Source organism: Metschnikowia bicuspidata (genome assembly GCF_001664035.1).
Source record: "Metschnikowia bicuspidata var. bicuspidata NRRL YB-4993 chromosome Unknown METBIscaffold_3, whole genome shotgun sequence".
NCBI classification, from domain to species: domain Eukaryota; kingdom Fungi; phylum Ascomycota; class Pichiomycetes; order Serinales; family Metschnikowiaceae; genus Metschnikowia; species Metschnikowia bicuspidata.
In genome coordinates, this window is record NW_017387733.1 from 2,194,677 (window position 1) to 2,210,624 (window position 15,948).

At 45.9% G+C, this 15,948-nt stretch overlaps 3 protein-coding genes across 3 annotated transcripts; 1 reads left to right on the forward strand and 2 right to left on the reverse strand.

Moving 5' to 3' along the window:
• Positions 1-1,313: 1,313 nt before the first annotated feature.
• On the forward strand, positions 1,314-3,212 carry METBIDRAFT_87680 (uncharacterized protein; the record flags this gene model as incomplete). Its single annotated transcript, XM_018859284.1, has 2 exons — positions 1,314-1,863; positions 1,957-3,212. Exons 1-2 carry the CDS (start codon positions 1,737-1,739, stop codon positions 3,210-3,212), a joined length of 1,383 nt encoding a protein of 460 aa, XP_018712125.1. The 5' UTR covers positions 1,314-1,736.
• A 1,772-nt stretch (positions 3,213-4,984) lies between these two features.
• On the reverse strand, positions 4,985-5,614 carry METBIDRAFT_41541 (uncharacterized protein; the record flags this gene model as incomplete). The annotated part of the gene is made up of 1 exon (XM_018857418.1): positions 4,985-5,614. A coding segment is annotated over one exon (630 nt), but the record flags the coding sequence as incomplete, so codon positions are not given.
• A 1,103-nt stretch (positions 5,615-6,717) lies between these two features.
• BPH1 (Bph1p) lies at positions 6,718-13,062 on the reverse strand (the record flags this gene model as incomplete). The annotated part of the gene is made up of 1 exon (XM_018857524.1): positions 6,718-13,062. The coding sequence occupies one exon, from the start codon at positions 13,060-13,062 to the stop codon at positions 6,718-6,720; it is 6,345 nt and encodes a 2,114-aa protein (XP_018712127.1).
• Between the last annotated feature and the right edge of the window lie 2,886 nt (positions 13,063-15,948).

Below are 15,948 nucleotides of genomic sequence, written 5' to 3' on the forward strand. Positions count from 1 at the left end.
GAATAATCAGTACTCATGACAGTATTGCCGCTAAACCAACAACGTTATTACATACGTTCGGCTGAAACATCGTTAGTGCTTGAAAATCCCTTATTGTTGCTTTAAATACGCGTTGTCTTTGAGGTGATCCAGCTTCATTGGTGCTGTTGTTTGGAGCTGCATTTGAATGAGGACACGGGCCTATTGGCCCAAGAGGGTCCAGAGCTTGAGCGTGATATCTGGGAGATGACAAACAAATGCAGCCGTTTTTCAGGCTGAATGTGTGATTATGAGTACTCAAATTGAAGCTTGCTGTGGACATACTGATGAATGCATTCTGAACGTCCTGGTTCAAGAATTATAGCTTGATCAAGACTTGTGGGTTATGAGTAATATGAAAGTACTTGTGGCCACAAGCACATAATTGAACATCTTGGGTCTTCACATGGAAAGCAAAGTAGAGTAAACTGTCTTTTTAAAAATGAAAGAAAGCTTCATTCGATATGCTGTACTGAACACGAATTAGTAGCACAGTCTCTTGGAATTGTGACCGTTTCCCAGAGCTTCGTTGAGAAGAACAATACATTCCAGAGGGGAAGCTATTTTCTGGTTCTTTTTTTATTCGAGTCCAGCCACTTCTGACCCAACCATAATACTGTGCAATTGTGTCGAGTCCTTGCGCAATAAACCTTGCACAATGCCAGAAAACACAGTACAACATTGTCAATTCCGCGACTAAAAGCTGTTTTTGTTGAAGTGGAGGTTTCTGAAATCCTGCCACTTTTCAAAAGACGGAGGTTTTGAAAGATGGCATCTACACACGTTACCCTTTGCTCATTTACACTCACGACATACGGTTTGAGAGCCATTGACTGGGTGCGCAAAGGGTGGGGTTTTCAGCAGTTCAGAGTACCTGCGTCTTTCAGAAATACTCCGGTACTCAGAGGATCCAAAAACAGGTGGATGTTTCACATGTGCTTTATGATTGATCCTGATTTCGCCCAGTGCACTGTCCCATGGCTAACCAGAGAAAAGACTTAACGGCCTACGCCCCGAATTTTGCCTCTGGGAAAGCCAGCCTCAGAAACGCCACAAATTCTGAAATACTTTCAGTCAACCAGGACGATCAGCCTGGCCCAAGTAGCACAAGAATGAAAAGTGAATAGTCCCCGAGCCGCATTTCTCGGTGAGTCAGACAGAAGAGTATGGCAGTTCAATATCACCAAGAAATCATAAAAAAACTAGAAGAAACAAGATTAAAAAAGTAAAACATGTAGCTTATCCAATCATAACCCTCCTGTCCCCTAGATCGAATCACTTCCGTTGGGGCTTGAGTCCCGATCAGTCTGCTAATACATCTCGCTCATGGCAAACCCATGCACCGCGCTTATCTGCGCAGGCGCAACGAGCCTCTCTACCTTGGCTTCAAGTTCCCCATATACATGCTTTGCTCTACCGCTAACCAGTACACAACCAAGTCCACGGGGGCCCTCAGCCACACCCTTAGAACGAGCAAGGCCCAGAGGCGGCGGCCTAAAAACCCCCCGTCCTGCATATAGCCCAGGTTGCGGCGTGACTCAGATGAGGCCGGGTGCTTCTTCAACCTTCATCCTCTTTTTACCCGCTGCTCTGGCGTACAGCAAACAGCGCAGCAGAAAGCACGTAATCGTACGTATTCGAAATAAAGTGACCCGCCGATCAACCCGTTTCTGGACTCGCCACCGACTCACTGTCCAGGCTCTCTCCGGTATCCTATAATGGCCTCCGATTCAATCGAGCTTCGCAGCACGGGCCACGGATCCACGACCAAAACACGTGGAAATGACACAAACACACGTGGAAATGACACAAACACAAGCGGAAATGACACAAACACAAGCGGAAGTGACACAAACACAAGCGGCCCGCGCGGCGGGCGCCATTCCGAGCTCTCGGCGGACTTCTCGGACTCCCCAGCGCTAGACCCGGGCGCCACAGACAGCTACCCCGAGGGCGGCTGGAAAGCGTACCTGGTGGTGCTCGGGTCGCACCTCGGGCTCATGGTGCACTTCGGCATCCTCAACGCCGTGGGCGCGGTGCAGGCGTACGTGTCGTCGCACCAGCTTGCCGGCGAAGCGGTGTCGTCCGTGTCGTGGGTGTTCTCCATCTACATGTGCCTCCCGTTCTTCTTGGGCGCGCTCGTGGGGCCCGTGTTCGACCGGCGCGGCAGCAAGCAGCTCCTCGCGGCGTCCACCGCGTTGCTTTTCGCGGGCTTCCTCGCGTTGAGCTTCAGCCTGCTGATCGTGGCGTTTCTTTTCTCGCTCTCCTTGTGCTTGGGCACGGCGCACGCGTTGGCCATCCCGCCGCTCGTGTCGCTGTTGAGCCACTGGTTCTTGGTGCACCGCGGCAAGGCCTTGGGGCTCGCCAGCTTGGGCGGGTCCGTGGGCGGCACCATCTGGCCGCTCGTGCTCCAGGCCTTGTACGGGTCCGTCGGCTACGCGTGGGCCATCCGCGTGGTGGGCGCCGTGGCCGTGTGCCTCCTGGCCGCGTCCGTGTTTCTCGTGGAGCTGCGCTTCACGCTGCGCACACACAGCCCCCCGGAGCAGGCCGCGTCCAAGACGCGCCGGCTCGCCGCATCTATGCGCCGGCACCTCGACGTGAGCGCGTTCCGCGAACCGCGGTTCGCGGCGCTCGTGGCGGGCGTGTTTCTCACGGAGATCGCGCTTCTCAGCGTGGTCACGTACTTGGCGTCGTACGCCCTCGCGCACGGCTTCAGCGAGAAGCACTCCTTGCTTCTCTTGACGCTCTTGAACGCCGCGGGCATCCCGGGCAGGTACCTCCTGGGCCTCATGGCCGACCGCTACGGCAGCGTGAACACCATGGTGGTGATGCTCTCGGGCTTCTGCGTGTCGATCTTCGCGGTGTGGCTCCCCGGCGGCGGCTCCGCGGCGCTCTGGGGCTTCGCGGCGTTTTTCGGCTTCTGCAGCTCGTCCATCTTGAGCCTCACGCCCGTGTGCTTGGGGCTGTTCACGCCGGTCGCCGTGTTTGGCCGCTGCTACGGGCTCATGTACACGTTCAGCAGCACGGGCATTCTCTTTGGCATTCCCGTGGGCTCGGCCATCATCGACGACAGCTCCGTGGCGAGCTACCGCAACTTCACGGTGTTCTGCGGCTGTTTTGCCGTGGCGGGCACCGTGTCGTGGGGCGTGTGCCGATACCTCCTCGTGGGGGCCAGGCTCAACGTGAAAGTGTGAGCCCGGCATGGCTGCGGCCGCCTGCAGCGCGCCATGGCCTGCTGGTATGGTTCCCTGTGGGAGAACCCGCCAGGGGCCCTTCCTAGCGGCGTCCCCCGCAAGGCACGGGCCCATCTTCCCTGGCTGGCATTGTGACCGAGGCCAAAACGCCGCTTTCACTCGAGCATTTGTGTGCTATTCGCCGCATTGGACTGCCGCATACAGCGGGCTTCCAGAGAGCGGGAGGTTTCAAACAAGGCTCTTTTGCCGTTTCTGGGGCCATGCAGTCTTGGGCGGTTCCGCTTACCCAGCGTGGAAGCTTTTGGCGGTTTTGCCGCTTCTGGTGGAATGTGCCAATACACCGGTTCCACGGTGACCCTGTGCAAACCACAGGGCCGCCGGCCCACTTAATTTTGGCCCCATGCCTTAGGCATTTGTTCGACATTGCCGGCGGTATTGACCTATTGATGGGTTACAAGACACGATCATTCCTGGGACTTTCCGGGGAAAATGACCAATACAGTATGATTCCATGCCCGGGGAGACCACTTGCATGGTGCAACGCTTCTTCGTTCTTGGCTTGCACGAAGTTCGCCATCAAGACTGAAGAAGTCCAATCTACATTCCAAAATCCGAAAAGCCCTCAAAATGGGGTTTGAATCTGGCCCAAGTTGCTTGTGTTGGCATAACGCGTAGCTCGGAGGCTGCGAGATGTGGGACGCAAAGTCGAGGCTCCGAACCAGGCCTGGAATTTGGACGGCAAGGTACGTGAACAAAACCGCCTTGCTTAGAATTTTCGAGCAAGAGTATTAGTCTTGCTCCATAGACTTGGCTTGAAGTACTGGTGCAGAGCCATGGCTGACAGATGTACCTCGGTCAATTTTCAAGAGGCAAAAGTGTTGTCTGAATCAACAGCCAGACATGTTCGCCGACGGGGAAAACAAACTTTAACGTCTGTAGTGAACTTTAATAGAATGGTTTTAATGTGAAGGACGACTTTCAGTCTGTCTGGGCTGAAACTTGATTCTTGCAATCATGAATATGAGCTTAGTGGAAATGTGGCTTGGGTATATGAAGCGTAGGAATGACTTAAGGGCAATTTCAAGCCGAGAATAATCAGGGGTATCAGGTCATGTTGGGTATAACACAACGGTACAAATTGTTGTTGCTCCCCGAAAATTCATTCGAGCTTTCAACTCCGAAATCAACCTTCGATGATTGAGCAACCTAAATTTGATTCGGTGTGAGTCCCGACAACTCGTACCGTTCATTATCGAAATGGCGTTGACAGAAATGTTTTGATTGGATGTGAACTTGCTCATGAGGAGTGGACTCTCACGCTCGAAACAAGAGCATACCCATCATTGTTTTTATTCGTATAAATGAGAATTGCTCCTCTCCTTGTCAAGTCTATAGATCGAAGTGCAAGGTGCTCTTCTCAAAAAAAAAAAATTCACTGGGTTCAATGAAAATCCTAACGCCGCATTAGACGCATGCACTTTGCTGACAGACTAGCAGATACCTGGTATCGGGGTCGGACCAGCTGTATTATTTTGCTAGTTTAGCGAAAAACATAATAAAACAACCACACACAGTTACCCCGGAGTCGAGCTCGATACAGATGTCCAACATCAGATTAATTGTATCGCCACATTATTCAACCAAACCGTTAATCACAAAACATGAGACATGTTTTCACACGACAAGTGGCGGGTTTGAACCTCTATTTGACCTTTTTCACAGAAGATTCGACTCCAGCGTTCCATATCCTTACCCTCTCTTTCGAGATCGTTTCACCCTCTCTTTCGAGTTCGTTTTCCTGAATTCGAATATTTTTCCGAAATGGCCTGATTTTTCGGCGCTGCTTTGCTCAGAATCTCCCCCATTGGTTTGTTTTCCTGAGGAGGCGCATTCATTTCAGCTTGCATTTTCTGGTACTGCTCAGCAAAGTCAGGGGCCACGTAAGGAATCACATATGGGAAAGCCATGATCACAAGCGTGCCGAAAAACAACAGTGAATAGAGCTTGCTGCGGAAAATGAACCCGAACGGACTGTTCATGAGTACTTCTGTGAGCCTGCCCTCGGTACTCTCGTAGTAGCTTTTGAACCCCGAGATCGGCACAGTCAACGGGGAATCACGCTGAATAATTTGCTGAGAAGAGATGTTATATGACTCGCTCGCAATTGCATCCACAAATGCTCTAGTTTCTGTGTCGTCTACGAAAATTCTCCACCTTGGAGCCCGCACTATAAAGTCATAGGCGTTAATGGTGAGTTCGTATTCGCCCGCGGCCAAATCTGGCGCTTCAAACGCATAGTCTCGGTTCACCGGAAGCGTCTTTTCTTTCACGCTTCTAAAATCGCCAATTTCGGTGAGCCGGACCTCGATTCGGCTTTGAAAGTTGAGGCCATTCACTATGGGGTCTCCATACCAGACCCTGCGGCATCACGTGCCTCCTGGGGCACATTTTCGAAACGGCCATAAAGCCCCGCGGCCATGATGAAGTTGACACATATTGCCCATACATACAACCTAGCCAACATTGCGTACATAGAGATTTATTTATGTAGCATGGCTTTGCAGATAGTTCAGTTCACCTCAGCCTGATACGGTAGTGGGGTTACCCGGCAAAGTGGACGCGTGAGTATATATACTGCGCGTGCGCGCCTGCCCATCACGTTTCCCTTTTTTTCTCTATTGTATTCTGAATGCGTATTATTGTAGGGCTACAATTCACCAGTTCGGCTGGAATCCCAGAATTGCGGCTCTCTACAACGCATCCTAGAGCGAACCGGTCGCAGCTATGAGCTGCGGTCGGTAGTGGGATTTTTGGGCGTGACTGATGCGTTTTCGCAGATGACAGCCACGCATTCCAGCTTTTCCACACATCTTTCTTTGGGTCATCATGTACAGTTTGCAAGTACATGGTTTCTTGTAGTTCCGAATCGGCCCATGTACGAGCAGATTAGTTGATGCGGACCGTGGTGTATGCGACGTCAGTTTCGAACTCAACCGTGTTTAAGTGGCCAAGTACAAGAGGAGAACTAACACGCTGAACGAGTTATTAACAACCGCCTAAGATAACGAGTCTTGTTTGAAATCAACTGTAATTTGGGCGAGTTGAGAACAGTCCCGAGTCTTATGTGGCAGGAGTCGGAGACTTTCAAGTGCTAAGTCTGTCCAATGCATTCTTGAGTATTCTAGACAGGTGAATATCAGCAGCACCAAGATCAACTCTTGTTTGGAAATTTTTGGATGTGGCTGGAGCAGGACACATGTAGCGTTTACCCTTATACATATGTCCCACTCAGTCCGTTCTTGAATATACTAGGCTATATATCGAAAGACGCAAGTACAACGCACATAGAGCTTTTGGGATTGATTTTTGTTCGACTAGCCTCCAGGTTGAACTTCTGTCTTGAGTAGACATAGTCTCGTAGACAGACTCAACATAGTCCATCTATGTACCACCCAAAAACAATCAAAAGCATCAGGTTGTGCGATTTCAAAGATGTCATCCGCCATCACCAGACGTACACTCGGCCTTTAAAGTCGCCAATTACGAACAGCAATCTCCCACGACTCAAGCTATCCTCCTCACAAACCTCAGTCTGCTTATACACCTGCAACGATGTGACGTGTCCGCCTATAAAGTTCTTGATGTCTGCTTCCTGAACCAACACCAAAGCCCAACCGCTAGTATTGACTTGAAGTTTGTAAATGTGTAAGCTCACCTGCGGGGAAGAATAGCTTAAAACAACATACTCATCTTTCCAGTATGAGTGCTGATAATCTGTCTTGAGCAGTTCCACAAGCGAATCATTGGCCTGCGCAATAGAGACTGCTGTGATATGCCCTGGCCTGAGTGAGGCTTGGGCAATTTCATCTCCATTCAATGTATACAATGTCAAGATGTTGTTGTACTTTGTGCTGTTGACCGTGCAAAAGTTTCCAGTATCATTGGATATGGCCATAAGCAACTTGGAATTTTCCAGGGGCAGAGAATTTCTGATTCTCCTAACGAACTTAAATCTTGTGATATCCCACTGGATTATTCCACCTTCAGCATCAAGACTTAAGCAAATTTTGAAAGCCTTGCTGTAACATAACGATCTTATTGCGCTTAGATGGCCCCGAAGCACAGAGTGAATCTTTACACTCAAAGTGGGATGAAGCGAGCAATTCCAGATGTGAATCATTCCATCATTTGAGCCGGTTATAAAGAACTTATTTTCAATTTGAACAAGCGATGAGATGTTACTCAGGTATAGATTCATGAATAAAGTGCTCTTGATGAACAAAGAGCCACTCGCGACATCATGTGGGCCAAGTGATGGCTTTTTAATCAAAATCTGGTCCTCGAAAGAAGTATGTGGAGGCCTTCCGACCCATTTTTTAGACTTCGAGCCAATCTCTAGTTTCCCAATGGGGAAACTGGACCCACAATCAAAAGTGCATACTGGAGACTTCCTATTTGTTTCTGCAAAAGAAAGCAGCACATATGGCATGTTCAAAATCTCTTTCATCGGGTGAGGTTTGGAGAACAATTTCACGGGCGTTTGACCAAAATTGTTGATCATTCCAATTACTGCTCGCTTTTCTGTTTCATCTTTGATGGTGTCAAGATTTATAGCTCCATCATATGACAGATGGTGAAATACGTTCAATGCTTTGATCGCTTCTTCACCACTTTGCTTGAACCCGAATATTAAGTCTATCCAATGATGTAAGTTTGCGGACACATGAGCGCTTTCCAAAGCCTCTCTGTTTTTCGCAATAAAGATTTTGGGATCTCCTTTAGCCCATTTGGGAAGAACGACATCATTCGAAATATTTCCGTCGTGCAACTCCCCAAATTCAAAATGGTTCCTATTTTCTAAGAATTCGGGAAGATAGAAAAACTCAGGGGTAAGTTCCCTGACATCTGTAGTGTTTTCTTTTGACGCGGACGTCCATGCTTTCCCGACGGAATTAAACAAACGATCGGCATGATCAAATTTTCCACCTTGAAGGAGAAGATAAGAATGCACGTAAGGTTTAAGTCGGATGAGATAAGAAGTGACTATCATCGCCGATGAATAATGAGTACCGTAGTGAAAGGGAGGGGCATTGCCGTCATCCATGCTAGCGAGTGCATCAAATCTTTCTCGATATTCCTCGGCACGCTTCGAAGACTGAGCTCCCATGGGTTTTGAAAGATCACGGAAAGTTTCTGGATTGCTGAAATCAAGCTCTGAACTCTCGTAATCAGCTATGACCCATGGAAAAATAGGATATTGAGTTAGATCATTAAATGTGCGCCCAGCCATAGTGTTGATAGATAGCAAGTAGTAAAAATTTGACATCATACCCATCTTCCACTTTTTCGTAATTTCGGAAAAGCTCAGGCTACCGGTAAAGCCAGCCGAAAATGCAGAAGCGAGTCTTGACCTCAAGTAATAACCCGTTGACTGAGTGCTTTGCGAAAGCTGCAGAGAATATGATGATGATACCTCTAATGTAACTCTTAAATCTTTATCCAAACTCTCGCCCGAAGAGTAAGGGGATAGTCTACCATGGATTGCATCTCTTTGCTTGGTCGACAAACATGTGATGAGAAGACTTGCGCCGTCATCAAAAAAGAGTTCTAGGGCAATGTCACGTAACAAAAATTTTCTCTTGCAAACGCAAGCGAAGCTTTTCAAACTCCAAATTTTAGTTCTATAGCCTCTGTTTCCTTGATTCTCCGTGGCTTGCGGTTTGATAAATTGCAAATACGGATCTCTCCATTCGTGCGGGACCTCATTGATATCCACAACGTTTCCATCATCACAGTGGAAGAAGTTCTCAATAAAGTAGAGATGGCTATTTCCCAAAATCATTAAGCTTTCGACAGCATCCAATCCACCAACTTTAGAGACGTTGAACAAAGCCTGAATTTGGTCACCAAAGTATAAACTGCGGAGCACCTTTCTGTTTCGATCTTCATTAGAAGTTTTGATGCTGCAGCTAGACTCTCCATTTTCATCTATTTCTTCATATTCATTCCAGTCAACTTCCAAGCTTGAAGGGTCCAGAAACAAGGAGTCTTGGATTCCAAATGCAGAAAAGACAGATTCGAGAGACAAACTTGCGGCATTTTGGATTTCAGCAGTGTCTAACGTTTTTCTGGGCACTTTTACGGAATAGCTTAGCTTTTCAGATTCTGGCATCTGATCTTCGCTCACAAGCAACATTCTCATTCGATTTGCACCTTCAATATAGTCGAGCGTGAAGTCTGTTTTGGTTATGGGAGACTCTTGAAGCAACCTGTGCACGTCCGCTTTGAGGGCTATGTATGAAGTAGACCGGAATTGAAAGTTTTCGTGCGTATCTTGAAGATCCCAGTTGTATTTTATGAGTTCTTGAGTTATAGTGCCCAGTTTTAAATTTTTACAGTCTCTCTCAAAACTTTGTAACTGTGCACTATTTGTATTCCCGAGATTTCCACCACTGTTTATAACCACTTGCATCATATCTAACACACTAACATGACCTATGTCTCTCAACTTGCTGAGCCTGAAATGGAAATTCTTATTGAAAATGTGTTTCGTGGTGGGGAATTTTTGGATGTACTTCACAGTCTCCTCGTCGTTGTGAGTAGCTAAAAATGAGAAAAACTCTGACAATATTCCGCTTGAGTTTTGATAGTCACTTACATGAGTCATTTGTATCATAATCTGACTGAAGTCATTTTCTCTCATAACAATCGCAGATCTGAGGAAATTAAGCACATGCTCAGAAAGTTCATACTGTTTTTGTGGGGACAACTTGAGAAAATTTCCCATTATGAGCTCTATGGTCAGACGCAAGTTTGTGTCATTCAAAACCAGCAGATCTAAGATGAGCAATTGCTTGTTTAAGCAAAACTTCACGTTTTCATCAAGGTCCTCAGAGAAGTCATTTTCGAGTTCCTCATCAAACTCGTCTGTATCGCTTGTAGTATGAGAGATTGTCGATAAACGCATTATAAGCGCATGTCCCAAAATTGGCCCAAGTTGATGCATCACGCATGATTGGGTATCACTAGTCTCTATGACAGCGACTAGACAAGTTAAGTAGGCATCCAAATTTTCTCGGCTGATGAAATAGTTCTGGAGCACAAAGTCGTGATGATAAATGTTAAGTATTTCTGTCGCACCTTTGATAAATTCCAGCTCCTTGAAGATAAAATTTGAGTTGAAAAGAAATCCATTGATATGGCCAAATATGTTTGGAAAAATGATGTCAATTATCAACTTTTTAGTAATGTCGCTAAGGAGCTTCATGATACTAAGCAATTTCTTGACGTCTAATAGCATGGACACAAATATGGCACTCAAGACAGAGACATACCTAGTCAAACAAGCTTCAAAATCAATTTTGATTTGCGTTGTAGGATGTGAGCTTTCTCCGAGAACTTTTAAGTGCGCAACTATTTCGAAAGCACCTTCAAGCCAGTCTTTGGTTACAAAAATAGCCTGAAGTGCCACGGATTCAGAGAATCCAGTCTCAATCATATCTGCGATTTGATTGATAAGGTGCATGACGTCAAGATAAAGTTCTGAAACCTGGTCATTGATGGAGGTCCCGGTCAGGAAGCTTCTAAGTGGGGAACTGGGGGTGCTCAAGACCTTACCTTGTTTCTGTCCCAATTGAATTAAACCCGTCAAAACTAACTTGTTCAACAAGTTAATATAATCTGGAATCAAAGTGGCCCTAGTAGTATGGGTTAGTTTTTTGTTTCTGATGAGATCAGGAAGTGAATCCAACTCGGATCCATAATTATCATTATCAACACCAAAACTGTTCATGAAGAGAACACTGACAACGCTATCATTATTCCACCAGTTCTGAAGGAAATAGCTTAGCACGCTGAGCCCCCTATTGGCTTGGAAGAAACGCTTGATCATATGTGGGCCAAGAACTCGTAAAAACTTGGATAAAAGTCCTATTGCGCAGCAGACAATTTTTGCTGACATATGCTTGTTTTCACCCTCAAAGTTTAAGAGTAGTAATATCCAATGAATGGAAATAGAGCGAGAAAACTTTTTGAGCAGTTTCACCAAAGAAGAAGAACCGCAGAGCGTGTTTGTCAAGGCAACTAGAGCTTCAAGACCAATGAGCTGCGATTCTTCCCTGAAGGGCTCGTTATAAAGAGCAAAAATAACAAAGTTTGACACAAGCTTTATGGATTCAACAGAAACTTCCACTTTGATCATTGTTGCAAGTAGTTGGGATAAATGTTTGATTTTTCCCATGTCCGTTCCTTCAATAATGCTGGACTTGATGTGCTGTAAAAGTTTTTTAAGGACTTTCATTTTACTAAGTTCCTTGACATTGTAGAAGTGGTGTTTTTCTGTAGCTGTCAAGTCTAGGATATGCCTTTCTAGGCTCGAAAAGCCGGTAGTACTCGAAAAAATATCGAAGTTTAGCACCAACGTTTGAAATGCAAGTGGATTGGAAATGTAAGGTCCGGAATTGTCGCTTGCACTTGTGAAGCCAATGATCATTCTGAAATAGCTGCCTCCCAAGAGACTTGGGTTGAGTTCATCTCTTGATGGGCAAGCGGGGATCTGAAATTCAGACCAATCTTTGAGCTCTAGATTTGCGTTGAAGTTTGACTTGTAACAGTCGATCAACAACGCAAGGGCCCAATAACCATCACTAGTCTCGAACTCTTGACTGAGCTGGACATCTTTCTCCAAGCATAAGAGAAGCAACCGCAGCGTTTCAAAAAACAAGAAGTCTCGATGACGCAGATCAGTATAGTCGGCTTTCATGATGGCTTCCATCATCGAAAGTAAGAGAGCAGAGCCTCCCCAACAATAGAGCGAGCTGCAGAAAGCGTTGAATTGGTGATGAACAATCTGCTGACCATTTGCCCTGGCAATGAACTCGATAAACTGCGGGTTGGTTATGTCTAAAAGAAAGTTTGCAGTGGTGATTTTTGTTTCTGCCAAAAGACTGACCATTTGTGCTTTGTTTGGTAACAGGATTCCCACAGGCACTTGTTTCTTCTTTGATAGTGCGAGCCGCTGGTGGCTCTCCATGCGGTATGGCACTTGCTGGCCCCTAGAGCTGAGAATGTCTGCCACACGATAGCTCATCAGGACGTAGTTTTGTTTAGATAAGTGATCCAAGAACCCCGTGATGTTGTGCTCCAGAAACTCTTTCTGTGACCAATCATAGCCAATACCCAAGAAGAATAGAAGGCTAACCCACTCGAAGGTGCAAGCAATGTCTAAGACAACAAGATTATTTATTAACAATTCTTGCTTAGAAAACAAGTTCATGCCTCCATTGTCCCGTTCCAGCGGGTCCAGCGGGTCACCCACATATAGTTTGATCCATCTTGTGTCAGCCTTTGAGATCACCGGGCACGGAATGGACTCGCTGTAATCGCCGTCAATGTATAGATTAAGATTTTGGTACTTGTCGTAGGTGAGCACAAAATGTGTGAATTCTTGGCGCTGCAGTCGCAGTTTTAGCACGTGGTTGAACATGAAGCGGCATTTCGATCCGTTTCCCCGATTTATGGTGTTGACAAAGAACTTGTCATGCCAAAGCTGGATCTGCACGATGAGCGGCTCGTGGTCAGCAGAATTCACCAACAGAAAGAGCGTGAGCGGCAGAAAGGTGTCGGTTTCCGAGTCCGGTGCGAGAGCGCCATTAAGTCTTATCCACGTGGCAATCGTAAAACATTTCAGAACGGCCGTGTCGTCGTCTAAGGGGATCACGAGTGGCGCAAGGGCGAAATCGTTGAAAAGAAGGGCCAGATACTGTGTGGGACATGCTTCAAGATAGGCAAAAAGCACATTAAGGAGCGCTGTTTTCGTTTCCACAGAAACCTGGAAGGCACCGGCAAACATAGGGTAGAAGAGCAGCTTGAACTGCCTGGCACTGCATCCTAGTTCTAAAAACGAGCCGAGAAGCCTGGATTTCAAGAGACAAAGCGACTTTTCGAGATCCGAAGACCCCAGATGCAACGCGGAGGCGCATGTGACAAAGTCGTTTATCAAAAAGGCGAGGAACCCGTGGCGAAAAAGCTGAATCTTGGCGGTGTAAAGCGCCGTGGAGACCCAGAAAATGACCTCGTAGAAGATGTGCTTGAAGTCGCCGTAGACGTCGCAATCTAGTTTTTCAAGGGTCTTCAAACACTGTGATAGCACAGCCGTAGTTTCCTTTGTGAAATAGACGGGCCCAGACGGGAACTGAAGCACAACTGCGTGGCGCACAATGTCATGCAAAAAGGACGGGTCTGTCGTCATGTCACTGAGCTCAGTTTGCCAGTTATATAGCAATTCTGCATTGAGCGAGAAGCCCGGCAAAGCGCCTTTTTCGAGAGCTGCCACGATCTCGCGATCAAGAGCCTTTTCGGCGATATTTTCCTGGTTATCTGGCGCCATATACTTTCTGTGAGGCTGAGAGCGAGGTGTGTGCTAGAAAAAGGTAGATATCTAGCGAGCAGATTAGATGTAATGAGCAGACACAAGAAAAGCGCAGAGAATAGGAAATATGGAGTTCTAGTAAAAGGCTGGATGAGCTGGATAGGTCTGTTTTGTTGTAGTTTAATGTATTTCTGTATGCTGATTGTTCACTATGGGGGTCTAATATGAGGCCACGCGGTCTGGGGTCGGGAGGTCCGGGTTTCTGATGGAGCGCGCCAGGCAGATATGAATATCTAGGAGTTGGCTGGTGATATTGTTGAATTTCCGTGGATTTGCGATTTGCAAGGCGATCATTGACTTCGGCAGATTAGAAAAATAAGAAAGCATTGAGTAGAACCGGGCTTTTTCTCGGTGGCGTGACTTTTTTATCGGATGGGCGTTCCGTTATTTTTAGAGTGTTCTATTTATATATTCCTTAGTGAGATATCCAAGGTTGGAATTTGAAGCGTGGTGAAAAATTGAAGATTACTTTTTTTTTTGTCGGAGTCTTCCACTCAGCAGGTAAACTGATATTGAGGGGTCCTGAATGTTAGAAACTCAAAATATTATTGAAAAATGTATTTCGATTGAAGTTTAGCAGGTAGGAGTGAAAAACATCTGCAAGTGAAATGGCTCTTTCCAAAAGGTACTTCAAAAAAGGGAGAGCAAACCTTTTAGCGAGTATAAGCTCAAAATAAGAGGGCTGAACATGTGAACGAAATGTCCATAAGGAGGTGTTTTTATTGAAAAGAAGCAAATGAGAACAAATCATGTAATTTGAGAGACTAGAAGGAATAGGTTCTAAATGCAAAAAAGAAGACAAGGCCAGAATTCATCGATGCAAACCTTCGCCTAGGTATCAAGTTTTCTGAGATCAAAGCTCTTGCTATAATTCACACTTTTTCATAGTAGTGTGCTAGACTGACATTGCAAGAGTCTCTGGTTTTGTCGCCAAAATAAATTTAATCGCGGGAAACAAAAAGGCTTGAATAATTCACACATCAGATTTATCATCACAGGACTTTTTCAATTTCAGTTGGTTCATCTCCAAGGCGTTTTGGGACCAATGTAGGTTGGAAGCGAGATTTATTTAGGACATATCCATTGTACTAGAAAACACAACGCAAGTTATGTTGTGCTAACAAAAACATTTTATTTGAAAGAAAATACATACTATCGAGCGAAACGAATCATAACCAATTGAAAAAGAGTAATTTATATGAGTAAACAGTCCGCCAAAAAGTTCAGAAAGATTGCATTAAGATAGAAATTGTCATACAATTGAACAATCTAGACCAATGGTTTTTAGTTTGAAACAAAAGCGCTTCAGTTGCCAAATACAATTTATACAAGTTTTTTTAGTGATGATATGAAATCATTCTGGTGCTAGTGGTGCTAAAAAAATCCATCAATAAAATACATGAACTCAAAATTCGATGCAAAATTGTGTGCAATGAATCCACAGTTTTGAGCCGATCCTTTTCTTCATAACATGTTGGGGAGTTTGACGCTTTATAATTTCCCTTGGAAGTTCAAATTTCGTGGTATTACTTGGACTTATATTCGCCACTGTAGACCACGTCCTGGGTGACTTGCGATTGATGCTAGCTTGCGGAGGCACTAACAAAGAGGGTCATTCTGGGAGTCAGCATGCCGGTGCTTTTAACTGCCGTCTTTAAGGTTCGTGCCCCCTATTTTGATGGACATACAGGGCTCATGTAGTGAGCCTATTCAGTTTGGGGTGGGGTCGGTTTGGTATTTTGGGGCCTTGGCTAGTGGGAGCAGGCAGGCAACAATATCAGCCGGTGTTGATTGGCAATGAGGGAATTGAGGGAATTGAGGGAATTGATGGTGAATTGATGTGAGGCGATGTGAGGCGATGCAAGGCATTGTCAGTGGATGTTAGGCAATGTTAGGCAAAATTAGCCAGTGTCAGACAATGTTAACCGATGAGAGCCAATTAATCAACTTTAGCCAGTATCAGACAATGCAACCGATGAAAGCCAATTAACCAATGTTAGCCAGTATCAGAAAATGCCAACCGATGACAGCCAATTAATCAATGTTAGCCAGTATCAGCAACCGATGACAGCCAATTAAACAATGTTAGCCAGTGTCAGACAATGCCAACCGATGATAGCCAATTAATCAGCTTTAGCCAGTATCAGAAAATGCAACCGATGAAAGCCAATTAACCAATGTTAGCCAGTGTCAGACAATGTTAACCGATGAGAGCCAATTAATCAACTTTAGCCAGTATCAGACAATGCAACCGATGAAAGCCAATTAATCAACTTTAGCCAGTATCAGACAATGCAACCGATGAAA